Raw genomic sequence first — 27,961 nt, forward strand, 5'->3', positions numbered from 1 at the left:
GGGCTCTCGGGGCTTTTCCTTCAGGCCGTGGTTTCTGCTGACCCGTGACCTGCAGAGCAGCAGGGCAGTGGCCTGTGGAGCTGCTGGTTGTGCTCGGAGCTGAGACCACCCAAAGGCCACGGGCAGGAGGAGGTGGAAGATGAGGAACCTGTTGCCTGTTGCCTCGGAGCGAAAGCACAGGAAAGGGGAACATCAGGCGTTGCTCCACAGCACCCAAGCAATGCTTTTTTTCCCCCCATAAGCTTTGAAGACTCGAGCTAAAAGCTTATTTCTGCGGCGGCGTCCTTTCGGAGAGGGGTTAGCTCTTAGAAGTGGGCTGGGCTGGTTTTTAAAGGGTTCAGAGTTTATTTATTTATGTATTTTTTAATGGAGTTGATGCATTAAAAGCACCTTCTGCTAAGTGGCTCTTTGGGGGATAGCTGACACTGCCGAGAGCTGGCTGCTCTCACACCGTGGCGAGCTTCAGTGCACCAGCACAACGTGGCTCAGGCAGGGCAGGAGGTGGTAACTGCACTCATCCCTCGCTATTATTGCAGAAATCCCCCCAAAATCAATTTTACTGGAGGGGATCTGAGCTCCCAGTAAGCAGCTGGGGTCACCTGCTTTAAATCCTTACAGGGGAAAGGGAGGAGAAGGGGCAGCGCTTCCTGGGGAGCTGCTTCTGTAGCGGTGTGAATGGGAACCGAGGCCTCCAAAAACCTCCCTCCTCTTTTCCTTGGTCACCTTTTACTTTCTGATATATATTTTTAAACTCTATTATTATTATTTTTTACTTTATTTTATTCCTGGGTAACCTCGATGTACGTTTCTCGTGGTGTTTTATTTTTCGTTTGGTGCTTTGGTTTGGTTTGGTTTGGTTTGGTGGAGGGGGGAAGTAGGGTTCGCAAACGAACCCGTGACTTAATTCTCCTTTCCATTTATAACAAGAAAACTGCTTCCCCTTCAGAGGCACGCTGGTAGCAGAGGTTTGTCTGGCTGCATGCTGACTGCTGACAGCCCTGGAAAGATGACACAATGAGAGCAGAGATGGGGATCTGCGCTTTTATGCAGCTCCTTTGAAGCATGGGCTTTGCAAGGTGATGCTGAAATATCGATTCCTCCGTATTTATGAAGAATCAGCTGCCTTTCTATCGACTCTGTTGTGCTTCCAGGTCTTGCAAGTCAGAAACCCTGGTTCACGAGGGCAAAGCATTTATGGCTGCTGTCCCTCCGCTCCGTGGCTGCTCTATTTGGTTTGAAACAGCAGTGCAGTGTGCTGGGATATGCCCTGCCTTGGAAGAATGGTATAATCCCAGCAAGCAGCACAAAAATGCTGGAGAAACAATAAAAAGCAACAATTAACTTTTAACTGGAACGAAAAGCACGGGGCAGGACAAAGGACATGCTGAAATGCGAACTCTCTGCAGAGATTTGAGGCTTTCTGTGTTATGCTTTGCTCGGAAAACCCGGTGCACTTGATGTGACCCCTTTTGATAATTGAGCTGTCGAACGTGGGAAGGAGCAGGGCTGCTGTGCCAGCAGCGTTAACCGAGCGCTGCCAAAAGGGGATGGTCCTCAGCTGCCTGCACCCCGTGCTGCCACCAGCAAGCTGGATCCCGGCTCAAAACCGGCCTGAGGAGAGGACTGGGTCGCTCCTTTGCCATCTCAGGGCTGTATGTGCTGCTGCAAGGGGCTGCGAGGCTCGTGGAGGAGCGTGGGGCTGCTTCGGCCTCCCTCTCACAGCCCTGCTGGCTCATGGCACGCTGCTCTGCTGCCCTGGGCTGATTCGGGTCACTAAGCCAGCAAAGAACCATCTGCTTCTGCAGGGCAGGGCTGTAGGGCCGTGGCAGGGAGGTGGAGGAGCCCGAGGAGCAGCAGAACAAAGTGACAGGAGGCGGGGGGCCCGCCGTGGGCCAGATGAGCTGGAAAATGGCCTGGTGCTTCTTCCCCCTTCCACTTGGAGCTGGAGCTTTTCCTCCGTGTGGCGGCGAGGATGGGGGCAGAGCATCTGGCACACGGCGGGGAGCCCCGGCGAGATGGTGATGAGTCACTGGGAGGCTGCTTCTGCTCGGGCTGGGACAAACTTCAGATGTGCTCAAGGCCCTTCCCGAGGCTGCCAGGCTGTAATTTGTGGCTTGCTTTTGCTTCCTCTCTGACAGCTTGGTGCAGTCGGAAGGGAAATGCAAAGTGGTTGGAGAGCCAGGCTGCTGCAGAAAATGCCTATATTTATATATTTATTTATTTTTGGCAAGGAGAGCATTTCTCCTGCAGAGCTGTCTCCGGCAGGCTGCAAAAGCAGAGCCTGCAGGGGCCTCTGGCTGGCCTCCGAGATTGCCAAACAGAGACGTCTCCTGTGCGTGCCTGCTGCTTATGCAAAGCAAGGAAAGCAGCGCGAGGAGGAGGAGGAGGAGGAGGGCGAGGCGGCCCGTGGAAGGAATTTGTGTGCCGTAGGCATGACAAAACCGAGCATCAGGCTTTCTGGAGCCGGCCGGGCCCTGGTGCCAGCCAGGCTGGACTGGCTGGTAGGGGAGGCAGCCCTGAAAATGAGTCACGGGCTGGGCTGCAGCACAGTTCCTGCTACCAGCAGCTTCCCGGCCTGGGGCTCTTCCCACTCACTTTCTCTCTGCCTCTCAAACTGGGGCTGAAAACAAGCTCTCGGACAACCAGCCTCCAACTGTATTTAAACAACCGTGGTTCTGGTTTAGCAGTTTGCACAGGGCACTGCAAGGAGGCTTCACGGCCTGTGAGAAGAAATGCTTGCAGCTTGTAGGCAGCGCCCCACTATCTGCGCAGCTGGCTATCCGACAAAGTCAGCTCAATAACCAAAAGAAAAGGTCTTGTCCTATTTCTGAGGCTTGCAGAAAGCTGGCTTAGAGCGGGGAGGTCAGTGAGTTGAAGCTGCTCTTGGCAGAGCCTGGTGGATGCCAGACGTGGTGCCCGGGATGAGGTCGGAAAGGTCTCCTTCTCCCCCATCCACAGCACACTGACTCAGTTGCTTGTGACTGCGGACAAGCCACAGCCATTCCCGAGAAGCCTTATACCACACCTTATCTTAAAGGCCTATCTTTTGGGGAAACCCCAAATCTGAGCAGAAGCTCGCAAAAGCAGAAGGTGGTAGGTACATGGTGCACGGCTGCGGTTGATGCTGTCAGGGTGAGGTCCCTGTCCGTGCAGTGGGCTCCTCATATCTGTGAGCTGGACCTGGCCTCAGTAGGGCGAGCCGTGCTATGGGGCTTCCCTCCTGCAGACAGTCCCGTCATCAGTTGCAAATGGCCAGTGTTTGATCTCTTGATGCTATATAATTGTTGTGATTCCATTTTAAGTGAGAAAACTACTAGGTGATATTGCAAAAACGGTAATGCTATGTCATAGCGACAATCAGGAAGGTGATAGCTAGATATCATTATATGCTTTGTAATAATAATTAAAAAATTTTTAAAAAGCCCCCAAACAAGTAGAAGTGGCAGAGCTCCAGGCAGACTTTGGCTGCCAGTGGCTGTCTTGGTGCCTGCAATGGCAATGGATTGGGGGTGGCACCAGAGACACCCTGCCTGCTGAAATGGCTCTCCTTTTCCAAACAGCCGTATTTTACCCCCACCCCACTTCTAAATATTCTTCACAAAGCTGTTTGTGTGTGTGCTCCTAAGCTCGTAGCTGACTGTTGGCTTAGAAAGTCACGGTGCCTTGTCAACACTTTGTGCTCACAAAGAGATAAGAGATAAGAGGCCCTGCCTATGCAAGGTGGCTTTGGGACCAGAGTAAAGGTTGTTTGCTTGCTCCGGCCAAAATTGCTGTTCACGATGGCTTTCTGTCTGGTTGCTTCTGTCCATATGACTTTAGTTAGGAAATACCTAACTAAAAGAGTCCCTGCTCCTGCTGCTTGTGGTCTTTGGAGGCTCTGGATGAAGTTGTGGGGCTCTCTTGGTGGGTCTGCTCACAAAGAAGAAGAGGATAACCAACAGCTGCCCACAGGGGCATCTTAGCTTGGCTTGGGACTCAAAAAAGATTTTAATAGGAGAAGTGTGTCTTGCCTTGTTGGGATATGGATATGCAAAATGAAACAAAGCAGCTCCACTTCCCCCTAACCTTGAAACCGCATGGAAAGCTTTAAATGTTATCGACAAGTGTTGTCTTTGAGAGATGCAGGGGCAACGCAGTAATGCTGGGGGTGCACTTGTCTGAAGGGCAGCATGGTGGAGATCTACACAGGCGCTTGCAATAATTATGGATTAATTAAGAGAAGATTGGTGTGATTGGCTGGCCCTGTAAGGGCAGGGCTTGCAGGAAGCCGGGCTGTGGAGTGCTCTTTGTGTTTTGTACAACTGCCATTAAAACTGACGTTTGCTGGGGCCGTGGTGTTTATGGGGACGAGGCCGGGGCCGTTCGCTGGGGACCTCCATTGGGGCCGTGACGTAGCCCCGCGGCCGCCATTTCGCGCCCCTCAGCCCCGCGCCGCACCGCGCATGCGCGGCCCCCGCACCGCGGGAGGGGGGGGGAGAGAGAGGAGGGGAGGGGGCGCCGGGCGCGACCCTCCCCTGGCGCACGCGCGGGGGCGGGGGCGCGCGCGGGGGGGCGTGTCCCCGCGGGGCGCGCATGCGCGGCGCAGCCTATAAATAGGGCGCGGCGCGGCGGCGGCGCCGCATTGCAGACGGGCGCGGGACGATGGCGGCGCCGCTCCTGGGGCTGCTGGCGCTGCTGGCGGCCGGTAAGCGGCACGGGCGGCACCCGGCACCCTAAAACCTCCCCCGGGCACCCCAAAAATTCCCCGGGCACCCCAAAACCCTGCTTGGGATCACCCCATTCTCCCGGCCCGGCTTCCCCTCGCCTCCCTCCCGCAGCCCCCGGGCTCCTAGCGGCGACCTCCGGCCGCTGGATGGGTGAGGGGGGTGTGAAAGCGTTAATTATTATTATTATTTTTTAATTATCTCCTATCAGCCGCCGGGGCTGGGCCTGGGGGAGAAGCGGCCCCGGAGGAGCAGGGGTGGGGAGGTGGGGGGGTTCCCTCAGCTCTGCGGGGCTCAAGGGAGCTGTGCCTTAAAAAAAAAACAGCTTTTTATTAAATATTTACCTCAGAAACGAGCAGAAAAAGGCACCTGCGGGACCTGCAGCCCTGTAGGGTGCTTGCTGGGAGCTGTCCCGCTTCCAGGAGGCCCCGTTTATCTCTGCCACCTCAGGGGCAGCTCGCTGGTAATCCCCTGTGAGGCACCAAGGGGCTGCCCCTCCCGTTAGGTGCTTTTGTCAGCCGTGTTATTTAGGGTTTCCTGCTGGAAAATCCCACCGCTTCGGCCCTGTGCTGTGTTACTGCTGGCTGCGGCCCGTCTGAAAGCGGTGGTGGGGAAATAAGAAATATTCCGTGTTAGCCATTAGGGCTAGGGATTAGCAAGGGCAATACTTGTGTTTTGAGGAAGCTGGACAGCTAAAGAAATGATTTCTGGGCTTACCAGAGGGGTGTATCCCTGCAGGCTGTGCCATAGAGACCCCCACATAGAGGTGCAGGGATACAGCAGGGGGCTGATCCACCTCGGCTTCCTAGTTGGATAATTTTCCTTTAAATGAAATGTTGTAAACATCCAGCCCGTTTGTTAAATCCTCTGTATTTCATCAGTCAGCTACAGAGAAGCCTGAGGAGCTGTTTGGAAGCCGTAGGTGTAACCAGCTGGCACCGCGGAGCTGGGCGCTACTGGTATGCTCCAGGAACTGCCCTTCTGCCGTACCCATACGGGAGCATTTTGGGGGAGAAACCCTGGCTTTTCAGGCTGGAAACAAAGCAAGTGCTGCCTTCCACTCGGCTTGTTTACCTGCTAGAATAATATAATTGCTGTGTTGGCTCTGTGCTAAAATCTCCTGTCGGTTATCACTTCCCTTGGGACTGTTCTCGAGTCCCTAAAATTGTGGTTTCTTGCACTTTAAGAGCAAAAAGCTTTTGTCTTGGAAGCGTTCTCCCAAGTTTCCCACTAGTGTATTTAGGGAAATTGTAATGAGAAACCAGTTCAGTGATGAGAGTTAACCTGGGCTGCTTGTTAAGGGCATGTGCATGCAGCTGAGCAGAGCAGAGGACTCGTTGGTCCTGTTTTTCTCTAGGAAGTCCCTGTTTTAACAGAAATAAACACCTGTCTCTCTTCACCAGAGTCCAGTTATGACAGCTAATTGACTCACCTACGGTACTGCCGTGCAGATTTTTCTGGAGATTTGGCTGTGACAACCTGGGACACCGCTTTTGTGTGACAAGTTGGCTAATTAGCTGCATCAAAACCTAGCTACCCTCGTCGTCGTGTCCTAATGGAGTTACTTGGCTGGCTTACAGCACGGCTGGTAGGCCAGGAGGGTTTTTGGTTGACCTAATTACAAATGCTCCGGTGCATCTTCCCTTTAAAGGAGACACGAAGGAATTAAAATAAAGCAGGTTGTAGAGAGCTTGTGATGCTGGGAGTGTGCTTTTTGATTATTGCTGATCTTTGCCATCAGGAGAGAAGGAAGGCTGGGAGCAGAGCTTTAGCAGAAGTTGGTGTCTCCTGAGCGAGGCATATTTCTCATTTCTCTTTCTCCTGGTACAATGAAAGTTGAGCAGAGAGCTGAAAGTGAGAAGTTTGAGGATGTGGTTTTTATTCCTCCTGTAATAGCAGACTTAATGTTCCTTCCTCCCAAGATTGGTAATTCCTCTAGCAAGCGCCAGCCAGAACGTGGAGGAGGAGAAAACCATCAGATGAAGACCTGAGCTGGTCTGCCTGACCTGAATTTCCTGGAGGAGGTGGTAAGGGCAGATAATTGAGCCAGATTGGTGCTCTGGAGTCTGCAGGCTTGTTCTGGCAGGGAAAGTGATTTCTAACAGCAAGGCTACGCTTGTGCTGGACATGAAATTAGGCAGACAGGGGAAGGAAGGAGTCTTAAAGTCCTTGTGTTGGAGGAGTGCTGTGGGTATGAGGTGTACACCATCACATAACATGCTGGTGACAGTGCTGCTGCAGCCACGTGACTGGCGTGTGAACCTGGCCTTGGACAATCTCTGTGTTGTTTGCGGAAGGGGCAGAAATAGAAAGAATTGTTCTTGGAGGAACTGAACAAGCTGTGCTGCGTGCTCACGGCCGCCCTGAGTGAATTGTGTGGTCGCTTCTGCAGAAATGCTGCAGTCTGCCTGCAGCCTCGGCTTGTGCTGTGCCTTGTACCACAGAGGAGCAGTTCTGGAAAGCTCTTAGCAGCTGAGGTAATGTGGAAGGTGGAAGGAGAGGGGATGAAAGCTTGTCAGCAAAACTGGAAGTGTCTCCATCAGGTGATGGTGATGTCAGCGGGACTCGGGGAGCTCGGGCTTTGCTGCTTTTGAGCAGTTGTGGTGTGCTCCTGCGAGTTACACGGGGTGCTTCTGTGGTCTCTGAAGTCTGCGTGGGTATTTTCGGGGTATTGCTTGTCTGTGTGCTGCGTCACAGAGCAATATTTATTTTCAGATACCAACATTTCTCCTCCTCTCAAGGAGGAGGCTTACATTTGCTCTGTTTACTCTATTTTTTAAACTTTGTTCTCTGCTTCTGCAATAGTCTGCATCTAGAGGGGTTTAAATCCAGAGTAACTGAATCTTGCAATGAGATTTCAAGGCTTGTTTTTTTTTCCAGAAATGAGTTTAAAACTCTTTGTGTTTGCCTGTGGACGCAGGCTGTTAGTATGCACAGATCAGGGTTCAGCACTTCATTCTTTCCTGCTTTTGGTTGCTTTGTTCCCCTGCCTGGGTTATTCTTGCAGTTTATGCACCAGTTTGCCTTTCCAGGCTCTCCGTGGCTAAATGTCCTCTTTGAAATGTCCCTTTTCATCCCTCTGGCATGTGTCCTCTGCTCAGCTGCGGGGGTCTTGTGTCCTTCCCTTCCTGAAGGGAGCCTCCTCTTGTCCTCTGCCTCTGGCGTGCGTTCATTCTGATGGCAGCAGGGAGAAGAGCATTGCTCCAGAAACTGCTGCTTCCAGCGGTGTCCAGAGCTGCCCTGCTGTTTTCTGAAGGCTTTGTGTGCCTCTGGACTTCACCTGCGCTGTGCTGGGACTGCAGTGTGACCTGTGGCCAAGGACTTGGTCTCTCCTCATCCAGATGTGGCACTCTAAAAGTAATTAATTAGCAGGTGGGGTGAGTCTACTTTCCTGGAGGAAGGGGAGTGCTCAGTACAGATTTTCTGCAGAAATTTACGTGAAATCCACCCATTTCCCCCCAGAGAACCCCAAACCATCAGGGATGGAGATGGAAAACAAGCATGTTCCTAACATTTAGGCGTGTTTCTACAGGGAAGAACTTCTGCTGCAGGGAGAATTCTTCCCGTAATCTCCTGGGAAAGATCCCAACATCCTCTATGGGACCGCTTTCCCCCAGTGACTGCCAGATGCTCTGGGACATCCAGCTCTCTCTTCCAGCTTCTGTTGCAGGAAAATCCCAGGGAGAAGTCACTGCTTGCTTGGCAACCTCGTAACAAACTCTGATCAGCATAGAAATTGTGCTTCTCTTTCAGCCTTACAGGAACCGTGACCACTTCTTGGGGCAGCAGAGCTGATTTCACTGCTTTGGCTCATCCTGTTCTGTTCTCTTTAATTTTGTTGTGATTGCTTTGTGTGCAGCTGCTCCTCCTGCCACCTCTAGCTGCTGCGGGAAGCGAGGGCGCGTCCGAGGTGGGAGCGATGCTTTACACCAAAGGTAGTGTGCCAGAACAGGCGGGCACAACGAAGAGCTTGAAATGAAAATCTGCTTCCTGTGAATGTTTCCAGCTCGATACTTGATCAGCAGATAGCGGACAGGAAGGCTCTGATTTTAGCTGACATCTGGAGGGCTGATAAAGTCGAGCCAGATCTCATCTGTTTACCCCACAACCTGCCTGTAGTCTTGCACATGCTGCGGGTGTTTGCTGCCTTGTTAATCCCAAAGCACAGGAGATTTTGGCAGGAGTTCTTAGTGGTGTGGGCTGGTTACAACTTGTGAAATGCTCCTTAAACTCACTAACTGACCGGAGAGCCTGTGGAGTACCGGGCCCTTCAGTGACTTGAGGTTGTGGACACCCCTTGACTTGTTGACACTTTGTCAGATGCGATGAAGAGAAGTTGATCCCACTTGACTTCTTTAGCTTGAACACACTTTACAGGTGCAATTCTGGAAATAAATGGGGAAAACATAGTTACTGCGTGCAGAGTGGAGGAGGTGGATGCATTCACCTGGTCTCTGGGCATTTCTGGGAGATAATGGCTTTGCTTTAAACACTGCCAAGTGGGATAGCCTGGAAAAAACCATCTCTCCTGATGGATGCTGATATATTTGGAATAAATTGGATTGTCATGAAGGCATAAGAGTTGATAGCACCTTAAGTTATCTTCCATGTTTGAATGCAAGGCTTTAAGATAACGAACAGCTCAGCTCTTCCCTTTTCTCACCAATTTCAGGTTAATTTGTCCATGCTGCTTACCTCGAGGCTTTCCTAGCAGGTTTGGAGGAGACTTGAGTCTTCAAGCTGAATTTCTGTGTTCTGGGTGACAGTTTCCCAGTTTATCCTGTTGCTCTTTAGGGACTCTGGTCTGGCCCATGTAGAATCCCTGTTCATAGAAGCTTATATAAGGTGTTAATTTAGCTTGATCAAGAAAGTCTCATTACTAGATTGAGTACAGCTTTGGAGGAGATTGTTTCAGATGTTCTTCTGCCCATCTCGAGGAGAAGCTGGGGCTGGCTGTCTGTGGAAGAAATCTAACACAGGTGCTTGAGGGAAGGGAAGGAGAGGTAATAACCTAACCATTTTTCCAGCAGCATGCAGCCCTTGTAAGCCTCTTCGAGGTTGCTCTTTGCTTAAGAGGAGTGAAGAAGCTCCTCATGCTTCCACGTGCGTGGTCCTGTAAGCCCTACAAGTAGAAAAGATGCAGTCTGAGGGGTTTGTCACCCCCTGCTTGACTGATTTCTGTGTTAGTGCTGCCCTCCCAGGTACTGAGCATCAAGGAAAGAGGCTGACTGAAAGAGTTACTGACCTGGGCCTCTGGGAAGAGGCTGCTCCTCCTTCTGCTGTTATCTTTCTGATTTGGAGGGGTTTGCTTGTTGTCAGGCGGTGTTTTTGAGGCAACGCTTGTTCCCGGAGCATCGGAGAAGTCGCAGTGGGTTTGAGTGTCTCATCGTTGGTTTCAGGAAGCTGCCAGTAGGAGGATCACAGGGTGCCTGTGGGCTGTCAGCTTGGCTGCAAGCCTGAAAGCTGAAGCCTTTTACATCTGAAAGCACTTTAATTTGGTACGTGGATTGCATTTTCACCTCCCCCTTTTCCTTCCTCCTCCATTTTCTCTCTGCTTAATTCAGGAGGAATTCGGTGCAGCAAAGGCTGTTCTTTCTAAAACAGAAGAAACCAGCTCAAGAAGGGCTGAGCCACAGAAGAGGAGGAGCTGTGAAGCGCCCTGGCCTTCACAGATAAACTTGTCTGGCTCTCTAAAAATAGTGGCTTGTGAGAACTTCTTGGAAGGGGAGCAGGTTTGGAAGGGCATGGCATGTGACTGCTGAGAGCTCATCTACAGAGAAAGGAGAAACCTGTTTAAAAAAAAAAGGGTGACCTCAGATAGGTAGAGAACAGTGTATGAAATAAAAGGATGCCAGAGGTAACTAAGAAGGTAATCCCATTGGGTTTATCCAGCAAGTATTAAGAGTTGTGCAAGGTAACTGACGGTGCTTTGTTTTCTTCAGGCTGCTGCTGTGCTGGGGAGGTGAAATACCACATTAAAGTGTCACTCGTCTTGCTGGAGAGGTTGTCTGTAGGGAGGAGGCAAGGTAACTGTTCTGCTGTGAGCCAGCACAAGGTCTTAACGCTGGGAAGTTTGGTTGTAATGTAAGTAAGTAGAGAAGGAAAAATGCTGTCTTGAAAAGAAAGAGGAGAACAAGCTAAAGGAAATAAGTAGTGGGGATGGTAAGGGACTTGAGGCTATTTTCTGAATCTGCAAAAGCTGGATTAACGTAGAAGATTTTAGTTTTGTTTGTTTTTCCTTGGATGTTCAGAAAGGGAGGGGTGGATAATGCAGTGAGGGTGCATCCTTGTACCAGAAATTGGGTTGGGTAATACAATTCAACATAATGCAAACTGATGCAAGCCTACTTATATTTAAAGTCACTGTGGAGGATGAAAGAAAAGATGCCTCGCTTAGCAGATGTTGCCTTTGTTCTGTAGCTTCTTCTAAAATGTACCAGCAGTGTGTGGCCCAACCAAATTTGCTGTCACCATTTGACAAGAAAGATCTGTACTGAAAGCCTCAAACGTAGATTTATCTTCCCAGAAGGTAAAAACAAACTTCCCCCATGTCCTTCGTAGCTGGAAGGGTACCTCTGTTCTCTGCAGGTGAAAGTTGTGCTTATAACCAGTTAGATTCCCTGTGTCTCTTGTTTTTTTTGATGGGAAAGCCTTGCAGATGTGTTGGTGTCCCATCCTGCTGTGGTGGCGTGCAGGAGTGAGGGCTTCACATCATGCCAGCAGGAAGGTGTTCGGGGTTCTTGCATTGCATAGGTCATTTTCAGTGCTTGCTTACAACCTGCTTGATGCCTCTCATACTTCTTACTTGTTCTTACTTGTCTCAGGCTCTTCTGAGTTGTGTGGGATTTTTTTTTTTGTGGCTCCGATCTCTTCTAGAGGATTGCAGGTAACATTTGTGCCACTGTGCTCAAATCCGTGTGCCCGGTGGCCGAGTATGCTGTCCTGTGGTTGTGATGAGCAGGTTGGAGATGGAGGAGGAACAAGACCACTTGCTGGAGGTTGTGCCAAAGCTGGATCTTAAGGTTCACAGGGTGATGGGCATGTTGAAATAAAAAGCCAAACAGGAAACTGAAAGCTCATTAAGAGCTGGATCAAACCAGTGCAAGTTACTGTGTGAATTCCTCAGTTTGGGTTTTGGATGCCCTATTAGATTGAGAGCTTAAACTGCCTGGCATAACTCATGTTGTTTTGTAGATTTGTAGCTTTATTGCACGTTGCAGATGGGAGGGAGAGGGATTTTCTTCTGATGCACAGAACTGAAGGCATAGGTTAAAAACTTTACTTCCAAATCGTTAGAAGCCCTTAATTCCCATGTTTAAAGTCGAGGTCTTGCTTGACTTTAGCCAGATATGACTCCAGAGCTTCCTACCCTGTTTGCTGCCAGTGTCTGACCGGGGAGAATAACTCCTGCCTCAACCAAGTGGCTACTGGCTTGCTGTCACCCTGCCAGGAGCTAGCAGCTAGCTGCCCGACCAGGCTGGCTTTGAAACTTTACTCTGGTTAGTGCTTCCAGATAAATGTTGCACATTAGAACAGGCCATCTGCAAATATTTTGCCAACTGTGCATGCTCACAAGTTTAGAAGCTTGATTCCTACAGTCCTAAGGGGCTGCTTTGCTGAAAAATGTTCATTTTTCCATGCTTTTTCCTGGGAGAGAGCGTGACAAACTTCTTGCCCTTGTGTGGAAGCTTAAGTATTCCAAGCACGTTTTTCTTAAAATAAATGGGTCATTCCTCTGTGAAATGCAGTGTAAACAGGCTTTAGAAATCAGCAGCTGAAAGGCTGCAGACTGTCACCTATAAAGCACTGTTTATCTGGCTCTACTTGATGCGTACTGGCTGGGTACCTAGCAGATGTGCTGGTAATTCAGCTGTTAAGTTGATCCTCTAATTACGTAGTCAAGATGGGAGAAATAGAAAAGTGATTATTCATCTGCTACAACCTCCCGAGGAGCATCGTAGCAATCAAACAGTTTAATTTCTGCTTCTTGGCTGACAATGTAATTTTTACAGCATTTTGCGATGGGTAAACAGTGTTGATGTGAAAATAATGGCTGTGGAAAAACACCTATACAGCTAATAGGTTTGGACAGGCTTGGTTTTTTTAAGCTTTGACAGCAGCATGCTGTAGGATTAGGCCATAACAGGTTTCACTGGAGCCTGCCTGCTGTAGGATTTCAGGAGTTGCTGCTTCCTCGGTTAGTGCAACCTAAGAGAGGCTGACTGCTGAAGAAATTGAGCCTACCCACAGGTAGGATGGATTTAGGAAACTGGATGAAGCTGAGCGTCTGGTCCAGTGGCATTTACAGGCCAGCACAATAAACAAAAAGGCTTAAAATTTGCCGGAAGGTGAGCTTTGTTGACTTGTCCCATGGCTTACTAACAGTGCAGAGATTTTACACATCTTTAGGGAGGCTCCCTGTAAGTGGCTTTCTGCATTTAACTTCAAAACTTGGTAGGTGACCTGACAGCTCCGTGTGGGTGGAGGTAGTGTCCAGGCAAGGGCTTGTCCTCATTTTTTTTCTGCACACAGGTGAACTGACCAAGAAGAAATAAAATCTAAATGGGTTTAATTGGATTAAAAACTACTTGAGAGAATGTCTCGTGTTGTTTTGTCCCTTTTTGGCTTTGAATTTCTTGAAACTTTATGAGCAGTGTTTCAGCCTGCACCTGGCTCTGAAGTCTTCCATGCAAATGCGTGCACCGTCGTGGCTTCTAATCAAATGAGTGTCACAGCTCTGCTCCAGGAGGGGAGAGCGATCACCTGGGAGAAGGAATGCAGACAGCAATTACAGGCTAGATGCGGCTGCTGCTTTGGAGTTGGAAGTTACTGCGAGGACAGGGGCTGCAGCTCGCTGTCCCAAGCGTGGCTTTCTGCAAGGAGAGGTTTCTCTGCTTCAAGTTCTCTTGTAGTTGTGTGATGAGGAGGACTTAAAAGTGTTAGTAAACTGAAGTGGTCTAATGGAGTTTGTAATTACATGGTATGGCATTAACCTGCTTGCTTTGAAGTGCAAATCGTTCCGAGGTGCAACTGAAAGGACGCTTCTCTCTTTGGCAGCTGTGGCCAGCCCTGTCGTGTGGCAGAAGGACTGTGCAAAGGGCCCGGAGGTGTGGTGCCAGAGCCTTCGGACGGCATCGCAATGCGGAGCGGTGAAGCACTGCCAGCAGAACGTCTGGAACAAGCCCACTGTAGTAAGTATCAACTGCTGAGATGTCTGCTTCCCACTTGCAGCTTGGGTGGCTGGTTTTCGTATGCCGACAAAGATTTTCCAGTCTCTGATTGGAGTTAAGTGCTACATCTGACACATCTGACTCGTCTTGGTTGCCACGAGTTAATTTGGGTGGCAGATAAGGGTTGCTTTCCATTTTGTTGCGTTGCACAACTTGTCTGCTGACTTCTCGTGTGACCTGTTGCACAATTGCTGAGCAGTATGTGGGACAGGGCTAGGGGATTTCAGACTCATTCCTCTGTATTAAGAAGATTCCTAATTCATAGAGCCCTTTCTTTCTCTGAGCCATGACAAACTCACGGGTTTATTTAAAAATAAACACAGCATTTTTATTTTTAGGCTTTATTACAGGTTAATGTTCTACAAAGGGTACAGCATGTGCTAAGTTATGAAAGCTCTGACAGTGCATAATGATAAAAATTGCCATGTTTGTCATGGCTTTTCAAATTCTGCTAAAAGTCAGTGCTGCTTTACAGATAGAGCTGTACCCCTTGTGGTGGTGCTCCCCAGCTTTCTTGGGGAAAAAGGCATTTTAGACATGGTTGCATTCAACCCACCTTGCATGTGCCCAGGCGTGTTTCAGCTTGTGTAAAAGTAGGGGAAAAGGGGAATGCTAGAAGGGCAGAGTGTAATAGAAATGAGTGAAGCAGTCTGAAAGGTTCCAGTGCTTCTAGTGTATTTTGGAAATTTGGACTCGACAGAGTAAAAACAGGTTCAGGAGGGCGCTTCTCAGGGCAATAAACTTTACAATTCAAGGGTGGTGGGACTAGGTGAGATAAGCGGGTGATAGGATACCTGCTTCTTCATATCCGGTTGGTTCACTGAAGAAACTGGAGTGGAACATGCTTGGAATAACTCCACTATTTTAAAATGCCCCCCCTTTGTTTCAGCCAGTGTTTTTTCTTTAAATTCTGAATGTAATGCTTGTTCTTCACATTATTCTGTGCACACTGCTTTTATAGGCACTTAATTCTGCTCGCAAGTAACACTACTTCTCTCCCTAGAACAGCATCCCCTGTGACTTGTGCAAGGAGCTCATAACAGTGGTCGGCAAGGTTTTGAAGGACAATGGCACAGAGGTAAGTAGAGCTCCCCTTCTTCTTGCCCCAAAGGCACTCGTTGATTTAATTGTCCTAACAAGGTCTTGAGGTGAGGCGTTAGAAGGGGCCTGCATGATATTTTCCCAGTCTCAACAGCAAATGTGGAAAGGGGCAAGGTTACATAGGGTAGGGCTTTGAAATGCAGCCTCCTCGGATGTAGAGATTAGCACATTCTCAAGCCTTGCTCTCTCTAATGTGTCCCTGACTGTCTGTAGATACTAAATGTGATTGTTCTTGTGCTAGTGGACCATTAATCTTGAGGGTGGGATAGTGCAGAGTGTAGAAGTGGATTACAGCAGGTGAAGTGGGCTTTATTTTGGTTATGTGACTTCTTCATTTCATCTTTCATGAGCCCAGAGTACTTTGTGTGAACAGATCACTTTCCCACCAGCCCATAATTTCACTTCCTCTTAAATGTAAATGGTCTGTGGGGGTAAGACTGCGTTGTGCAGGCCTTGCAGGAAGTATTTCAAAGTTCTCACTGTGGTGAGGGTCTCACTGAAGGACTGGGGAAAATAAAGCTGTAATACAAAACTTCTGTCTTGGCCATAGTGATCGTGCTGTTCACCTTTTTAAGGAGAAAATGTGTGTGGCCAAAGCTCAATTAGAGCTGAAGCCAGCCAGGACTGTGAGGGACAATAAATTTTTGTTAAATGATAACAGCAAAAGGAGGGCCAGAGAAAACACAGGTCCATTACTTGATGAGGATGGCCACCTCACAAACTGAGATGTAGACAAAGCAGAGACGTTCAGTGCCTTCCTCGCTTCTGTTGTCGACATCAGTGATGGGCTCTGGGACCACAGGTTCCCTGAGTTGGAGGACTGTGACTGCAGGGATAATAAACTCACACCTGGTGTGGGGTTTGCTGCTCCATCTGGATGCGTACAAGTCAATAGCGTTTGTCCCAGTGTCCTCAGAGCAGCATTGCAGGACCCCTGTTACTTTTCAGTTGTCTTGGGAGTCTGGAGAGGTCCCAGTTGACTGGAAGCTGGCGAGCATAGTTCCAATTTTTAAGAAGGGAAGAAAGAAGTTAGTTTTGCTTGCTGGCTGTCTGTACCTACCTGACTCCAAGGGCCTTCTTAGGCTTTAGGCATCGTGCATTTGGAAAGAGCTTTTGATATATGGCCCACCTTCTGTCCTGTTAGGATGAGATCCGCTCTTACTTGGAGAAGACGTGTGAGTTTCTTCCTGACCAAGGCCTGGCCTCTGAGTGCAAAGAAATTGTGGATTCCTACCTGCCGGTTATCATGGATATGGTCAAGGAGGAGTTTGTAAGTAAATGGCTTGTAACTGAATTGAAAATTGTGCCCTGGTTGGTTCTTGAATTTCAGTTCTGTGTAAGATGGTGCATGTGATCCTTTGTTTCTGTATGAGTCAATGCTCGTTGGCATTCTTTAAATTTATTTGCAGATTGCTTCCTTACAGCAAGGGAAAATGTTTCAGAGTAACGTTTCAGCTGACTGATTCTCTACTCTGTCGTGTAACAGTGCCATCAGTCTAGAGCTTTTATTTATGTATCTTCTCTCCCTCAGGATAAACCTGAAGTTGTATGCAGTGCCCTCTCACTGTGCCAGTCCCTTCAGAAGCACCTTGCAGCAATGAAACTTCAGAAACAGCTCCAGACCAATAAGATACCGGAGCTGGACTTCTCTGAACTGGCATCCCCGCTTATGGCTAACGTGCCTCTCCTCCTTTACCCTCAGGACAAGCCCAAGCAGAAGTCTAAGGTAAGAACTCAATGACATTATGCTGTGCAAGAGAAGTGAACCTTCTGTTCCAGAGTGCCAGTGCTCCTTTGTGTACGAGCTTATTGGTGATTGGCACGAGTTCAGCATTTATGCTTCACCTGAGTTACTGTCTCCTAGTGAGTTTTGTGCTGCTGCATATATATACAGATAATTTTTTTCCCTAACCTGAGGGTTGAAAGCTAAGTGAGGTAATAGCTGCAGCCCACGTGGACTGCATGTGTTGCTTTGGATTACCCTGTGCAGCTAAGCCTTGTGCTGGGCTGTTCCCATCCAGGACTGTCAAGCAGGTCTTGCTGGAAACAGCTTCTTCCAAGAGCAACTTTGGCACCAGTTTGGCACCAGCATTCAAAGAAAAAAGAATTCTCCTGCTTTCTGATTAGTCTCCTGACTGTGCCCTTCAGAGGAAGCGTTTGCCTCTGAGTCCAGAGGTGACTGGCTCAGAAACAAGTCGTTGACAAAGGGGTGTAGGTGAGACTATAAATTTGGGAGTAGAGGCTGAGCTTAGACATGGGAGTTAACGGGTGGGTGGAGAACAAGCTGCTGTGGGTGGAGAGCTATGCCAGATTTGGAAGACTTCCCCCTCTAAACAAACCCAGGAGACTTTGACTGGGTATCTTAACAATTATCTTGAGTTTTGCAGCCGAGTCGGTAGGTACCTAATCTCCACCTAGTGGCTGTTGCACGTACGAACAGCAGCTGGTCTTCTCGTATTAGGTACTCTATAGCATATTTATTTAGGTTTGTGTGTAGTTCAAAATAGCCTTTAAACTTAGTAATTGAAGCTTCTAAAATTAGCTGTTTGACGATGTGTCAGTTTAAGCTTCTTTTCACTCTTTGCCCAGGGAAATGGGGACGTGTGCCAAGACTGCATTCAGCTGGTTACTGATGTTCAGGAAGCTGTCAGGACAAATTCATCGTTTGTAAAGTCTTTAGTCGCTCATGCCAAGGAGGAATGTGACCGTTTGGGACCTGGAATGGCTGATATGGCAAGTTATCTTTCTAATTAAAAATCCACTTCTGTGTATAAACATAAAAAAAAAATTTGTCAGTGCCTTAGTCCTCTCTGTAAAATCTCTAATTAAACAAAGGAGCATGTGTAATGTAGGATGTGCTACACAGTATAACACCACCACCTCAACACTGAAATCGTGAGCTTTCTGGTCAAACAAATGGTGGTGGGAGTGGGGAGGAGGGGAAAAAGGTTGAAGGAGGAAGTTGCTGCTAGCCCTTAAAGACATCTTTCCTCAAAGAGACCTAGCAGGGTAATGGGGTCACACCAGTGTGCTTTTGCCCTGAGAGGAGCAGAAGGACTTACTAGATAAACAGCCATGTGGGCAGTGATTGTGTAACCTGAAATGTCACCTTATGTTTGGGACGAGCTCTGAAAGACAACAGTATAGTTATTAAGTAGAGCACGTAAATTAATACTTTGAGAAGTACTAGGAAATTCTAGGTTGCCTCTACAGCTTAAGTGGCTTGATAATGACAGCAAGACTTTCTTTTCCCACTTCCTGCAGTGCAAGACCTATATCTCTGAATATTCTGACTTGGCTATCCAGATGATGATGCACATGGTAAGATCAGTGAACTGTAATATTTGCTCTCTTTTCATTTTTCTGCTTTGTGTAGCTGACTTGTTTGGAAGCAGGAAACAGAGCAAAAGCTCTACCCAGACTTTTACTGCAATGAGTCTTCTTGTTAACACTTTGAATGTGGCATTTAATTGGGTAGTAGTGACCTACGTCCCTGAATGTTTTCTTCAGCTCTTTCCTCTTCTTCCACAACTATTTCACCAGTGCAAAAGGCACTCCAGTGCTTTGAGACACCGAGGAAAAGGTTTTATGTTCCTTTATATTTTCTCAGTCCTGCACTTTTTCCCCTCAAATACTGTGTAAGCATGTTGGTCTTTGTCACAGTATTGCAAAATTCATTCATGTAAGTGCTAGAGATAATGTGTCTTAACTTGAAGCAAGACTAAACCTCCTCACTGTGGAATTGCTGTTCCAAATCTGCTGCTCTCTGGGCTGGTGATAGGAGCTGTAGGAAGGGAGTGGTACTGCGCCAGTCCTGGTCTTCTGCAGCAACAATATATGACCTCTCACTGCCTCCATAGCATTTTTCTTTACCCAGACCTCAAAGAATTTTTTTTTTTTTAAAAAGGGCAGGCCTTTCTTTAGAGAAGGCAGTGCAAATATGTAGCAAGTTATGGCATGTGTTTATGAATAGAGTCTCTGGCTACTGTGAACATGAATTTGGCAACACAGAGGCCTTTTTTGTTTTTACACTTCTGGTTGGAGGCAACCAGAAGAGACAACTCCTTCCAACAACAGCTAGTTTCTAACTGTGTAAGCATTGCAGCACAGTTTGTTGCTGACACCTGAAAACAAAATCTGACCACACCTTGCATCGGGCTGAGTTTTCAGACTCTGAAAATAGTCTTGCCCAGGACATCTGAATACCTTCAAATAAATAATGCTGGTTAGCACAGTGCAATTGAATATTAAATGTGGATTGCTGTAGCACTGCTGAAGTTTAGGTGCATCTTTGGGATGGGGCCAGTGTCATGCTCTGTCTTCATGGAAAGAGTTTGTGCAGTTCAAATGCTTGACTTTTTTTTTCTTAACTGTTATCTTTAATTTCTCTTATTTTCCTCTGTCTCCAATCTCCTTTGTCAACAGAAGGATCAGGTAGGTGAGCAACTTGCCTGTGGTGATAGCCTGCTTGTAGTTCACTTACTGCTCTTAAAGGGCTTGTAGTTCACTTCTTGCTTTATTAGCCGTGTACATGGTGTGATTGTACTCAGTTTTGACAGATACAAGGGATATTTATATGATAAAAACAGGGAAAGGCAGTAGATTTCCTCCAGTGGATCAGTCTTACTTGCAGCTCTGGCTACCAGCCCGTGATACCAAGATCTCAGCGGGTGGAGTGGAAGATCTGCTCGTTTTCATACCAGATAGATAGATGTGGGGAGAGCAAGCCAGAGGCTCCTGTCAGCTTCTGGTTTAATATTTGGGCTCAAAAGGGCTTGAGTGAAGCTGTCCCTGGGTCCTTTCTTGGTTAATCTTTAAATTTATAGTGGATCAGTTGTAGGGAATGCTCAGAATTGAAAAGAAGGTGCGGGAGACCTTCAGGCTCCTGCTTCCTAGAGCTGTTTGGGCTTCTAATTTAACCAGTCCTGGGGAGACCTTGTGTCTGTCATCTCTCTGAGAGAGAACCTGTCGTGTGTATGTGGGTGTTGCTCTAACATTCCTCTGGGGAAATGCTTACTACAATGCATGAACCAAAGGGCTTGACTTAAAGGTGCTGCCTGCTGGGGTCTGAGGCAGCACTGCCAGTTGGAGGTGCTGCTTCTGCCTGTGCATGAGGATGTGGCGTGATGCACACGAGCTGTTGCATAAACCTCTGCTGTAAGAAGCTCGATGCCCTGCTAACCGGGCGGGGTGTGATTTTCTAATTACCTGTAGGACCAAAGGTAACTTTTATAGCTTAAATAGACTTGAGGGATGGGGAGAGGCAGGTGGATGATGACAACTCAAATTTAGTGTATTATTCTCTACAGCCCTTCCCGCTGTCTAGGTAGTGGGGCCTCCTTAGAGTAGTTTGCCTGATGTTGAGCATCTATTTTTGCATTTAGTAACATCAGTTTTCAGGACTTTCTCAAAAGACTTGGCCTTTTGAAAGGCTTTGCTTCTGTTTTACTTCTGGTGGTGAGAAGAACACTAGAAATTTGTATAGTTAATGCAAATACTTTTTTTTTTTAAAAAAAAAAAAAGAGGCTTTAACACGGTTAACTTTTGTTTCTTATAGGCTGTGTTCAGTAATGCAGGAATCTGTTTCTGTTTGCAAGGTGTGGTGTTACTGGATGCTTTAAAGCAGGTAGTTTGTGGATGAGAAAAGGAGTCCTTTCTCCTAGGCATTGCTTCCAGTTCCTGGGTGAACTCTGGAGTCAGGATAATCAGCCTCTTCTGTAATAACTTGGAGCTTTCAGGGGAGCAGCTTACGGACGCAGGTCTAATGGGACGGTGGTGGTCTGTTTTGGTGTTGGTAGCTCTTAAGTCAACTCCTTTGAAGGGCTTGCATCGTGTATTAGCTCCTGGAAAATGGGTTTTTAAAGGGATGTGGCCTAACCTCTTCCTCTTTTAAAGGAGCTGCTAAGTTTGATTCGGTAGTTGTCCTGGCTATAACCACATCAAATGCTTTGGCAGTACTTGAAGTAGAAGTAGTCTTGAAACTCTAGTTGTGTTGGAGCCTTTTAAAGCTTTGGCCCCTGTTCTCTTTGCATTCCCACAAGCTCCCTAAAAAGGGCAATACCTTTTTATACCTTTCTTAGAAATGTGTTATACCTCTCTTTCCAGCAACCAAAGGACATCTGTGCAATGGTTGGATTCTGTCCTTCTGTGAAATCTGTTCCCCTTCAGACTCTGGTGCCAGCTCAGGTGGTTCATGAAGTGAAAATGGAAACTGTGGAGGTAAGGTAACTTCTTGTTCCCAATGGCTTTGCTGTCCTGTGTGCTTTACTGTAATGAACTGGATGGAACAGAAAAATAAAAGCTTGCATACAGAGAATGCCCCAAGTCCTCCCGCATATGAAATCCTTGCCTCTTGTTTTTGAGGTAGATCTGTAAAGTAGGAGACAGCTGACTGACTTGTTGACAAATTTTATTTTTAGTTATCCCATGAACACTCTTAAAATGGGACAGCGTTACCCATGCACAGGTGATTCTGATCAGTCAAAACACTGAAGCTCAGTTTGGAGAAGCACCTCAGCTTCCCACAGCCCTTGGGTTGAGACATGGACTGAACTTTTTTTTCAAAAGGAAAGTCTCTTGCAGAATGTTACCCTCTGATGAACAGAGTTCAAACAATTTACTTCAAGTCCTTCTGTTTGATTTTTTTTTTTTTTTTTTCCAAACAGGAGGATGCTTCTTTCAGTTCTAACAAATTTAGTTCTCAGTGCATTTTAAAGAACACTTCATATTTCCCTTGACTCCAGCCACTGTGGCAGTGCCTATTTCTGTAAGGCAGCTCCCTGCCTTACACAACATGAGGACTGTGGTCTTAAATAATCATTAAAAACTACTTTACAGAAAGGCATTTTATTAAGACCTCTGAGGTTTTGGGTTCTGCCAGACCTTTTAAATCCAGCTCAAACTAGCTAGCCAGGTAAATAAGTTAGTGTGCTGGACCTGAATGTGAATGCTGTTAGACTGATCTTCTACGAATTGTTCTCTGTCAAACCTGTTCATGTGTTGATTTATTGTTTTGTATAAATGTTTGTGTACTCAGAAAGCCTCGGTTCAAGACAAGACCTTTTCTTTGTGTGAAATCTGTGAGACTATGGTGAAAGAAGTGACCGGCCTGTTGGAGAGCAACAAGACAGAGGTGTGTAAGTGACAAAAACGGTACCTTTAGCAAGGCTTTGGCTAAAATGGGGCTGACTTATTGCTGCTTTAGAAGAGGGAAGGAAAAGTTAATTCTGTTACTTTCACAAGAGCAAGAGCTTCCTCTTTCTGTGTTAGGACAGAGTAAGCAGAAAACTTACTTTTGAATTGAGTCATATTTCTGTTTGTTTGCTACTAATCCTTCCTTGTACTCCAGGAGGAAATCGTGCATGAAATGGAGGTTGTCTGCTACCTGTTCCCAGCAAGTGTCAAAGACCAGTGTAAGGACTTCATTGAAGTCTACGGCCAGGCTTTGATTGACATGCTCTTGGAAGCAACAAACCCCGAAGCTGTGTGTGTGATGCTGAAGTGCTGTGCAGCCAACAAGCCTCCACAGCAGCCAGGTTGGTAATGAGGAATTAGTGCAGTTGCTAAATGAGCAGTTCACTGGTGGTTATATCCTCTGAGAACCCATGCTTCTGTCCTTGGTGTGATGCTGCCTCCTTTCTTCTGTTTGGGGGAACTACCAAAGTGTTGATGTGTTTTTTTTTTTTTTTTTTTTTTTTTTGTTTTTTTTTTGTCTTAGCTTTGGTGAAACCTGCAGGTGGCTTCTGTGATATCTGCAAGATGGTAGTTGCCTATGCAGACAAAGAGCTTGAGAAGAATGCCACAACAGCTGAAATTGAGGCTTTGCTGGAAAAAGTCTGCCACTTCCTGCCAGAGTCCGTCAGTGATCAGGTAAAGCATCTTGTGTAGCAGGCTAAAAAGCAGTGATCTTGCTGATGGTCTGGTACTCTTCACTAGCTAGCACAAAAGCATAGCAGTCTCTTGTGTGCAGTAGAGAAAGGGAATTAAAAAAGAGTTGTGTGTGGGGTGGGGGAGAGCAGGCTTCATCTGCGGCAGTCCTGGCTGCATGGCAGCCTGCCTTCCACTCGGAACGAGGCAGTCAAAGATGAACAGAAGGATAAAACATCTTGCAGAGTATTTGGAAAAGCTAAAGGGTAGTGCCTCGTGGTGCTTTTTATGAGAACAGTCAGTATAACATGTCGGAGCGGGAGGAATCTTTCCCTCTGCAGAGGTTGGAAGGAGTTTGGGGGTGTGGAGGGACTAGGTTTTCCACCAGATTTTTCCCATTCCCTATCCTTGGGGGTTGGCAGCCCTTTGAATAGACAGGCTTTCAAGGGCTTGACTGGCTGGATTGTTGTACTAATTTGCAGTCAGTAAAGGTCTGCCTGGAAATCCTGTGAGAACAGTGGGTAGGAACAGCTGAAGTTTTTTTTTTTCCTCTCCCCACCTCACTGATCTTGTTCAGGGGATTAACAAAGTAATTGGAAGTAGGCTGGCATAATTCCAGTGAGATAGCAAAAGGCAACACCTGTTAGGCCATTGCTATCAAGATTTACCTGAAAATCTTATTAGGTGGCTGCTGGGTGTCAGCTCAGCAGTGGTGACTGCTTATAAGTGTAGCAGGCATCTAATACTCAGGCTTAAAGCAGCTGTGAAACAGCTATTCCTGCTAACTGCTGTGCAGCTGTGTAATAGCTGTGGTTGACTTATTAATCGGTGCCATTAGTCTCTGCTGAGAGTGCCAACATCTCTGTGCCTCAGAGATGGCCTCTCCACTAGAGGGCTGGCTGCTGAGGATGGGAAGTGCTTGGGCTAAAGATGTGTAAGAGGCATTATGAGTGCATGTTTAGGATGTTTGTCTGCAACTGGAGTGAGCTTTCTTCATGAAATCGCAGTGATCTCTGCTCTAGGAGGCTAAACATTGCAAATCAAAGCCCGTCCTGCTTTGGTTCTCTTCTTTTTGACAGCTTTCTAATCGTAGCCTTGTACACGTACATACTCTGTGTCTGCGGACAGGTGTGAGTCAACTAAAAACGATCTAGTTTTGTAGTTAATGTGCTGCTGAACCCTTTTTCCTCCGCAGAGCTCAAGTCTCTGGTTAATTGGTTTGGTGCGTATTGTTGGGGTGCTTGGCCTGCCTGCTAAAGAGCATATCTTCCTCTGACCTTTTCAGGGCTTTAACAAATGAATCTCTCAACCTGTGTGTTGTTACAGTGCGTTCAGTTTGTGGAACAGTATGAACCCGTGGTTGTGCAACTCCTGGCAGAGATGATGGACCCCACTTTTGTTTGCACTGTGAGTATGGCGTTCAGTTCTATTCAGGATGGGCCCCGATACAGTCCCGTGCGCCTTTCAGTGCCTCGCATGCAGAAACTCTGCTGGAATAAAGATGAGCACGCTGAATGCTTGGAGCAAACTCGCTTGTGCAAGGCCTTGGGCGTAATGAATGGGCAGCTGTGTGACTGCCAGCCTTGTGCAAGGAAGGACAGAGAGAGGGAAGGAGCTGCTGGGGTTCAGCAAGGAGCGTAGTGTGTCCTGAATGTGGCCAGAGGAAGTGAAGTGGCAGCTGTTGAACAGTCCCTTTCTAGAAGCTGTTTCTCAAGGCCTGATGTGAAGCAGTAATTAACTTTCAATTCTTCCTTGTGTCAGATTTGCTGCAGATTCACTGCAGCTGTCAGTGGAGCACGGTGCTGCGGGAGCTCCTGAAGTGACCTCAGCTTTGCTCCTGCACTTGTTCAGGTGGAAGCTCGGCTGTGGGGCTGCTGTCAGGGTCTTCAGGTGCAAATGGAGAGAGACTGACTGTGCTGCTGTTCTTTTCACAGAAACTGGGAGTCTGCGGATCAGCTAAACAGCCCCTGCTGGGGGATGATGCTTGTGTCTGGGGTCCTGGTTACTGGTGTAAGAACATGGAGACTGCTGCTCAGTGCAACGTACGTACGGCAGGATTCTGCCTTGAGTTTCCTGTTGCTCTTTGGTACCTCCTTAAAAACTATTTTTCTGGCTTCTGTAGCATGCTCTGAAGTGGGTGAATTTCAGTTTCAAAAAGCAAGGGGGTACTAGCTGCATGTGGGTGAGTGATCAGAGGTTTTTCCATAGCCCTTAGCTTTCTCAAGCAGACTGATTCCTCACCCCTTTCCTCCTTTTTCTCTGCAGGCATTTCAGAATCTGTAGTAAGGTGCAGCCTGAGCTTTGTATTTTTAGCCTGTGACCATGTCATGACCTCTGATCAGGCTCTAGAAATTTCAGTATTGCTGTGGGCTGATGCTCTCTCTGCCAGGCCTTCTTTTACTGGCCAAGGATCATCATCGTTCGTTCCTGAAGCTTCTGGGTGGGGACAAAAATATTATTTGCTGTAGTCCTCCACAGAATCACTTGCTTAAAGAAAAACAGATTTGATCCCAAAACCTTAGCTCAGAATAAGGTGTTAATTGTATATATAAGTGGCTGCTCGTTTGCCAACAGGCTTTTTTTCCACTCACGTATGCTATTTCTTTCCCTGCAGGCTGTTGATCACTGCAAACGTCATGTATGGAACTAGAAGAAGTATTTCCAGTTCTGAAAGTTTGCCATGGCTCTTAAAAGTGTGGGCCGAGGCTGGAGAGCTGTATCTCAAATGTCCCTTCTCTCTGCCTCATTAACAAATTGACCTTCAAGTTCCTTTATTGTAACTCTTCTGTAGCAGTGCTGCTGTTGAAGGATCAGATCTTCATCGTTGACTTAACAAAGATACTTCTGATTGTACAGTTTAACTCATTATGCTCCTAAAAATAGTCAGTGTGTTGTAGATTTTAATTGGTAGGCTGAAGTGTTTTTTTAGGTGCTGGGAAGGATGGCAGAGAAGATGAAATGAGACTACTATCTTTTAATTTAAAGAAAAAGATGGTGACTAAACTTTCAAATGTCTTTCTGTAGTCAGCAGTGGAAGGACTACGTGCTTTGTGTTTTTAACATCTGGCTGGAATTTTAATTTTTCTGTTTGACTGTAGGGGAACTCTAAGGGATAAGATTGAATCCTGGAATCCCTTCGGCTGGAATTTTCAAAGCTTTACAAATGCAGGGAAGGGGGCTTTGTGTGCCCAGCTAACTTTCCAAGTACCTGGTATGTGAAGAGACGCATTTGCGCTTGAGTGACCACACTTCCAGCTTGTGGTGTTATCATAGGCAAGAAAACCCTCCCTCGGTATTAGATCATGTCCTTTTTATTTCCTTGGCCTGCTCAGTCTCAGCGTGGGTGTTTTATTGTCGAGCCCTGAACAGTGGGATTTCAGTCTTTTGAAGCATGCTGAGACATCCTTAAGGAATGGCTCCCTTTTTTTTCCTTGCCCTAGTTGCTCAATTCTGCTCAGTCTTGCGGCTGCTTCATTCCCTGCTTTTGTTTTTTCCTCACAGCATATTTCAGTCACCTAAAGCTTCAGAGGTGCTGTGAGGCTTGCAGGCAGTTTCCACTGCTGCTGCTCAGTCTCACTGGCATTCACCCTTCTGAGTAGCTGGAAGTATACATTTTTTTCCCCTGGAGTTTCCATTTCTGTTGGGAAATGTATCTAAGCAGTGAGTGGAGATGGCAGCGTAAGAATGCTGTGGTAGGTATTTGACATAACCGGGCAAGCTGCCTTTTGCAGTGGTGCAGTAAGAAAGTATCCCACTGAAATGGCCCAAAATTTTCATGAGGAGACTTCCAAGGCAGGCTGCTACCCTGGAAACAAGTCAGGCCCACGAGGTAGGGGCTTGAGGATGAGAATCATGTTGCTTGAGACAGACCTCGCAGCACCTTACCGGCATCGAGTGCAAAATTCGGAGGAAGTTAATGCCCCAAAAGGCACCAAAGTAGCTCTGGAGAGACCTTTGGGGAGGAGAAGCTGGGCTGAGGTGGAGCTTTGAAAATTCCAGTCCTCTACAGACAGGTGCCAGCAACTGCTCCTCTCTGTGCGGTCGCTTGGGTGAGGCGGGAGCTCCAGTAGCAGTGCTTCAGGAACAAGCAAACTAATTTTTATGGAGTTCAGCAGAAAACCACTCAACTGCAGCTTTTTATTACTACTTGTACATACTGAATGTCTGGGCAGCGTTGGCAGATACCAATACTGATCTGTCTTTCCTGTTTGTACGTGTACAGAACTCTGAAGTGCTCACTGCTTCAAAAAACTAACGAATTTCCTCTAAAGATGTAAAATATCCATAGCTTTGTCTTGGCAGGCTTGTGCAGTGGTTCCAGCAGTGTATCCCAGCAGGGGTTGATATGCCAGATAGGCGATGGGCTCTCTTCAGCATCGCTGCCCTAGAGGTACAGCCTGTGTCGCACCACAGCACGTAGCACAGGATTTTGTTTTAAAGGGGGTGACCCTCTTCTGCGTGAGTTTTTGGGGGGTGGGAGTGGGTCGGTTCTTGCTCTTACAGGCTGACAAGGTTTTAATTTTCATGTTTTTTAGCAGCGGAGGGTTGGTTGATTCATGCAGCCTCTAGGGCAGGGTGAGCTGGGGGGAGTCCTGTGCTCCTGCTGGGCATCTCTTCGGTTTTCTCACTTCCTGTGGAATGTGGCGCCCGACCCGCTTGAGTTACACGTGTGGGGGGGGACAACGTGCAGTTGCTTTCTAAAAAACATTGTCTTGATTTTTGCACAAAGGCTTCTTTAATGAACAATAAAAACTTCTGTAAACCGGGAAGTGTGTGGTGGTCCTTTCCTTGGTGTGCGCTAGCTGCTGAAGGATCTTGATCTTGTCGGTGTCCCATTGCCGCAGAAGACTGCATAGCCCAAAATGTCACCTGAAGCTTCACCAGCAGAGAATCTGAAGCTGAATGACTTGATTCGGGTTACAATTGCAACACAAATGTCCTGTCAAGCCTTTTTTTTTTAATATTGAGTGCAGCTGCAGGCTTGCCAGGGATTGCCACTGCTGGTCTCTTCCCTGGATGAGCGCAATGCCTGTTGTGAGGCAACATCGTGGTGTTGCAATT

The 27,961-nt window shown here is 47.5% G+C and overlaps 1 protein-coding gene and 1 long non-coding RNA gene across 3 annotated transcripts; one reads left to right on the top strand and one right to left on the bottom strand.

Moving 5' to 3' along the window:
* The first annotated feature begins 4,574 nt into the window (after positions 1 to 4,574).
* On the top strand, positions 4,575 to 27,669 carry PSAP (prosaposin). Of its 2 annotated transcripts, none has more exons than XM_084525080.1 (14): positions 4,575 to 4,684; positions 13,761 to 13,894; positions 14,937 to 15,011; positions 16,179 to 16,304; positions 16,566 to 16,760; positions 17,624 to 17,767; positions 18,299 to 18,364; positions 21,140 to 21,253; positions 22,071 to 22,166; positions 22,383 to 22,569; positions 22,752 to 22,903; positions 24,227 to 24,307; positions 24,835 to 24,942; positions 25,515 to 27,669. In XM_084525080.1, the coding sequence occupies exons 1-14, from the start codon at positions 4,642 to 4,644 to the stop codon at positions 25,548 to 25,550; spliced, it is 1,557 nt and encodes a 518-aa protein (XP_084381206.1). In that variant the 5' UTR covers positions 4,575 to 4,641; the 3' UTR covers positions 25,551 to 27,669. The 2 variants fall into 2 exon arrangements, with proteins under 2 accessions (XP_084381206.1, XP_084381207.1); XM_084525081.1 differs by having other exon boundaries at positions 18,299 to 18,355.
* LOC311439431 lies at positions 7,590 to 10,045 on the bottom strand. Its single transcript, XR_014694715.1, has 2 exons — positions 9,949 to 10,045; positions 7,590 to 9,825 (listed from the first exon to the last, which is right to left on the bottom strand). It is a non-coding gene; the product is annotated as an uncharacterized lncRNA (long non-coding RNA).
* Positions 27,670 to 27,961: the final 292 nt, after the last annotated feature.

Source organism: Aythya ferina (assembly GCF_964211825.1).
Source record: "Aythya ferina genome assembly, chromosome: 7".
Classification (NCBI taxonomy): domain Eukaryota; kingdom Metazoa; phylum Chordata; class Aves; order Anseriformes; family Anatidae; genus Aythya; species Aythya ferina.

What these genes read in the sequence shown, in the direction of transcription:
- PSAP (XM_084525080.1), top strand. Translation starts at nt 4,642, where the DNA reads ATGGCGGCGCCGCTCCTGGGGCTGCTGGCGCTGCTGGCGGCCG. An exon ending in GCTGGCGCTGCTGGCGGCCG is followed by an intron (nt 4,685 to 13,760) that starts GTAAGCGGCACG and finishes TCTCTTTGGCAG; the next exon opens with CTGTGGCCAGCCCTGTCGTG. An exon ending in CAAGCCTCCACAGCAGCCAG is followed by an intron (nt 22,570 to 22,751) that starts GTTGGTAATGAG and finishes TTTTTGTCTTAG; the next exon opens with CTTTGGTGAAACCTGCAGGT.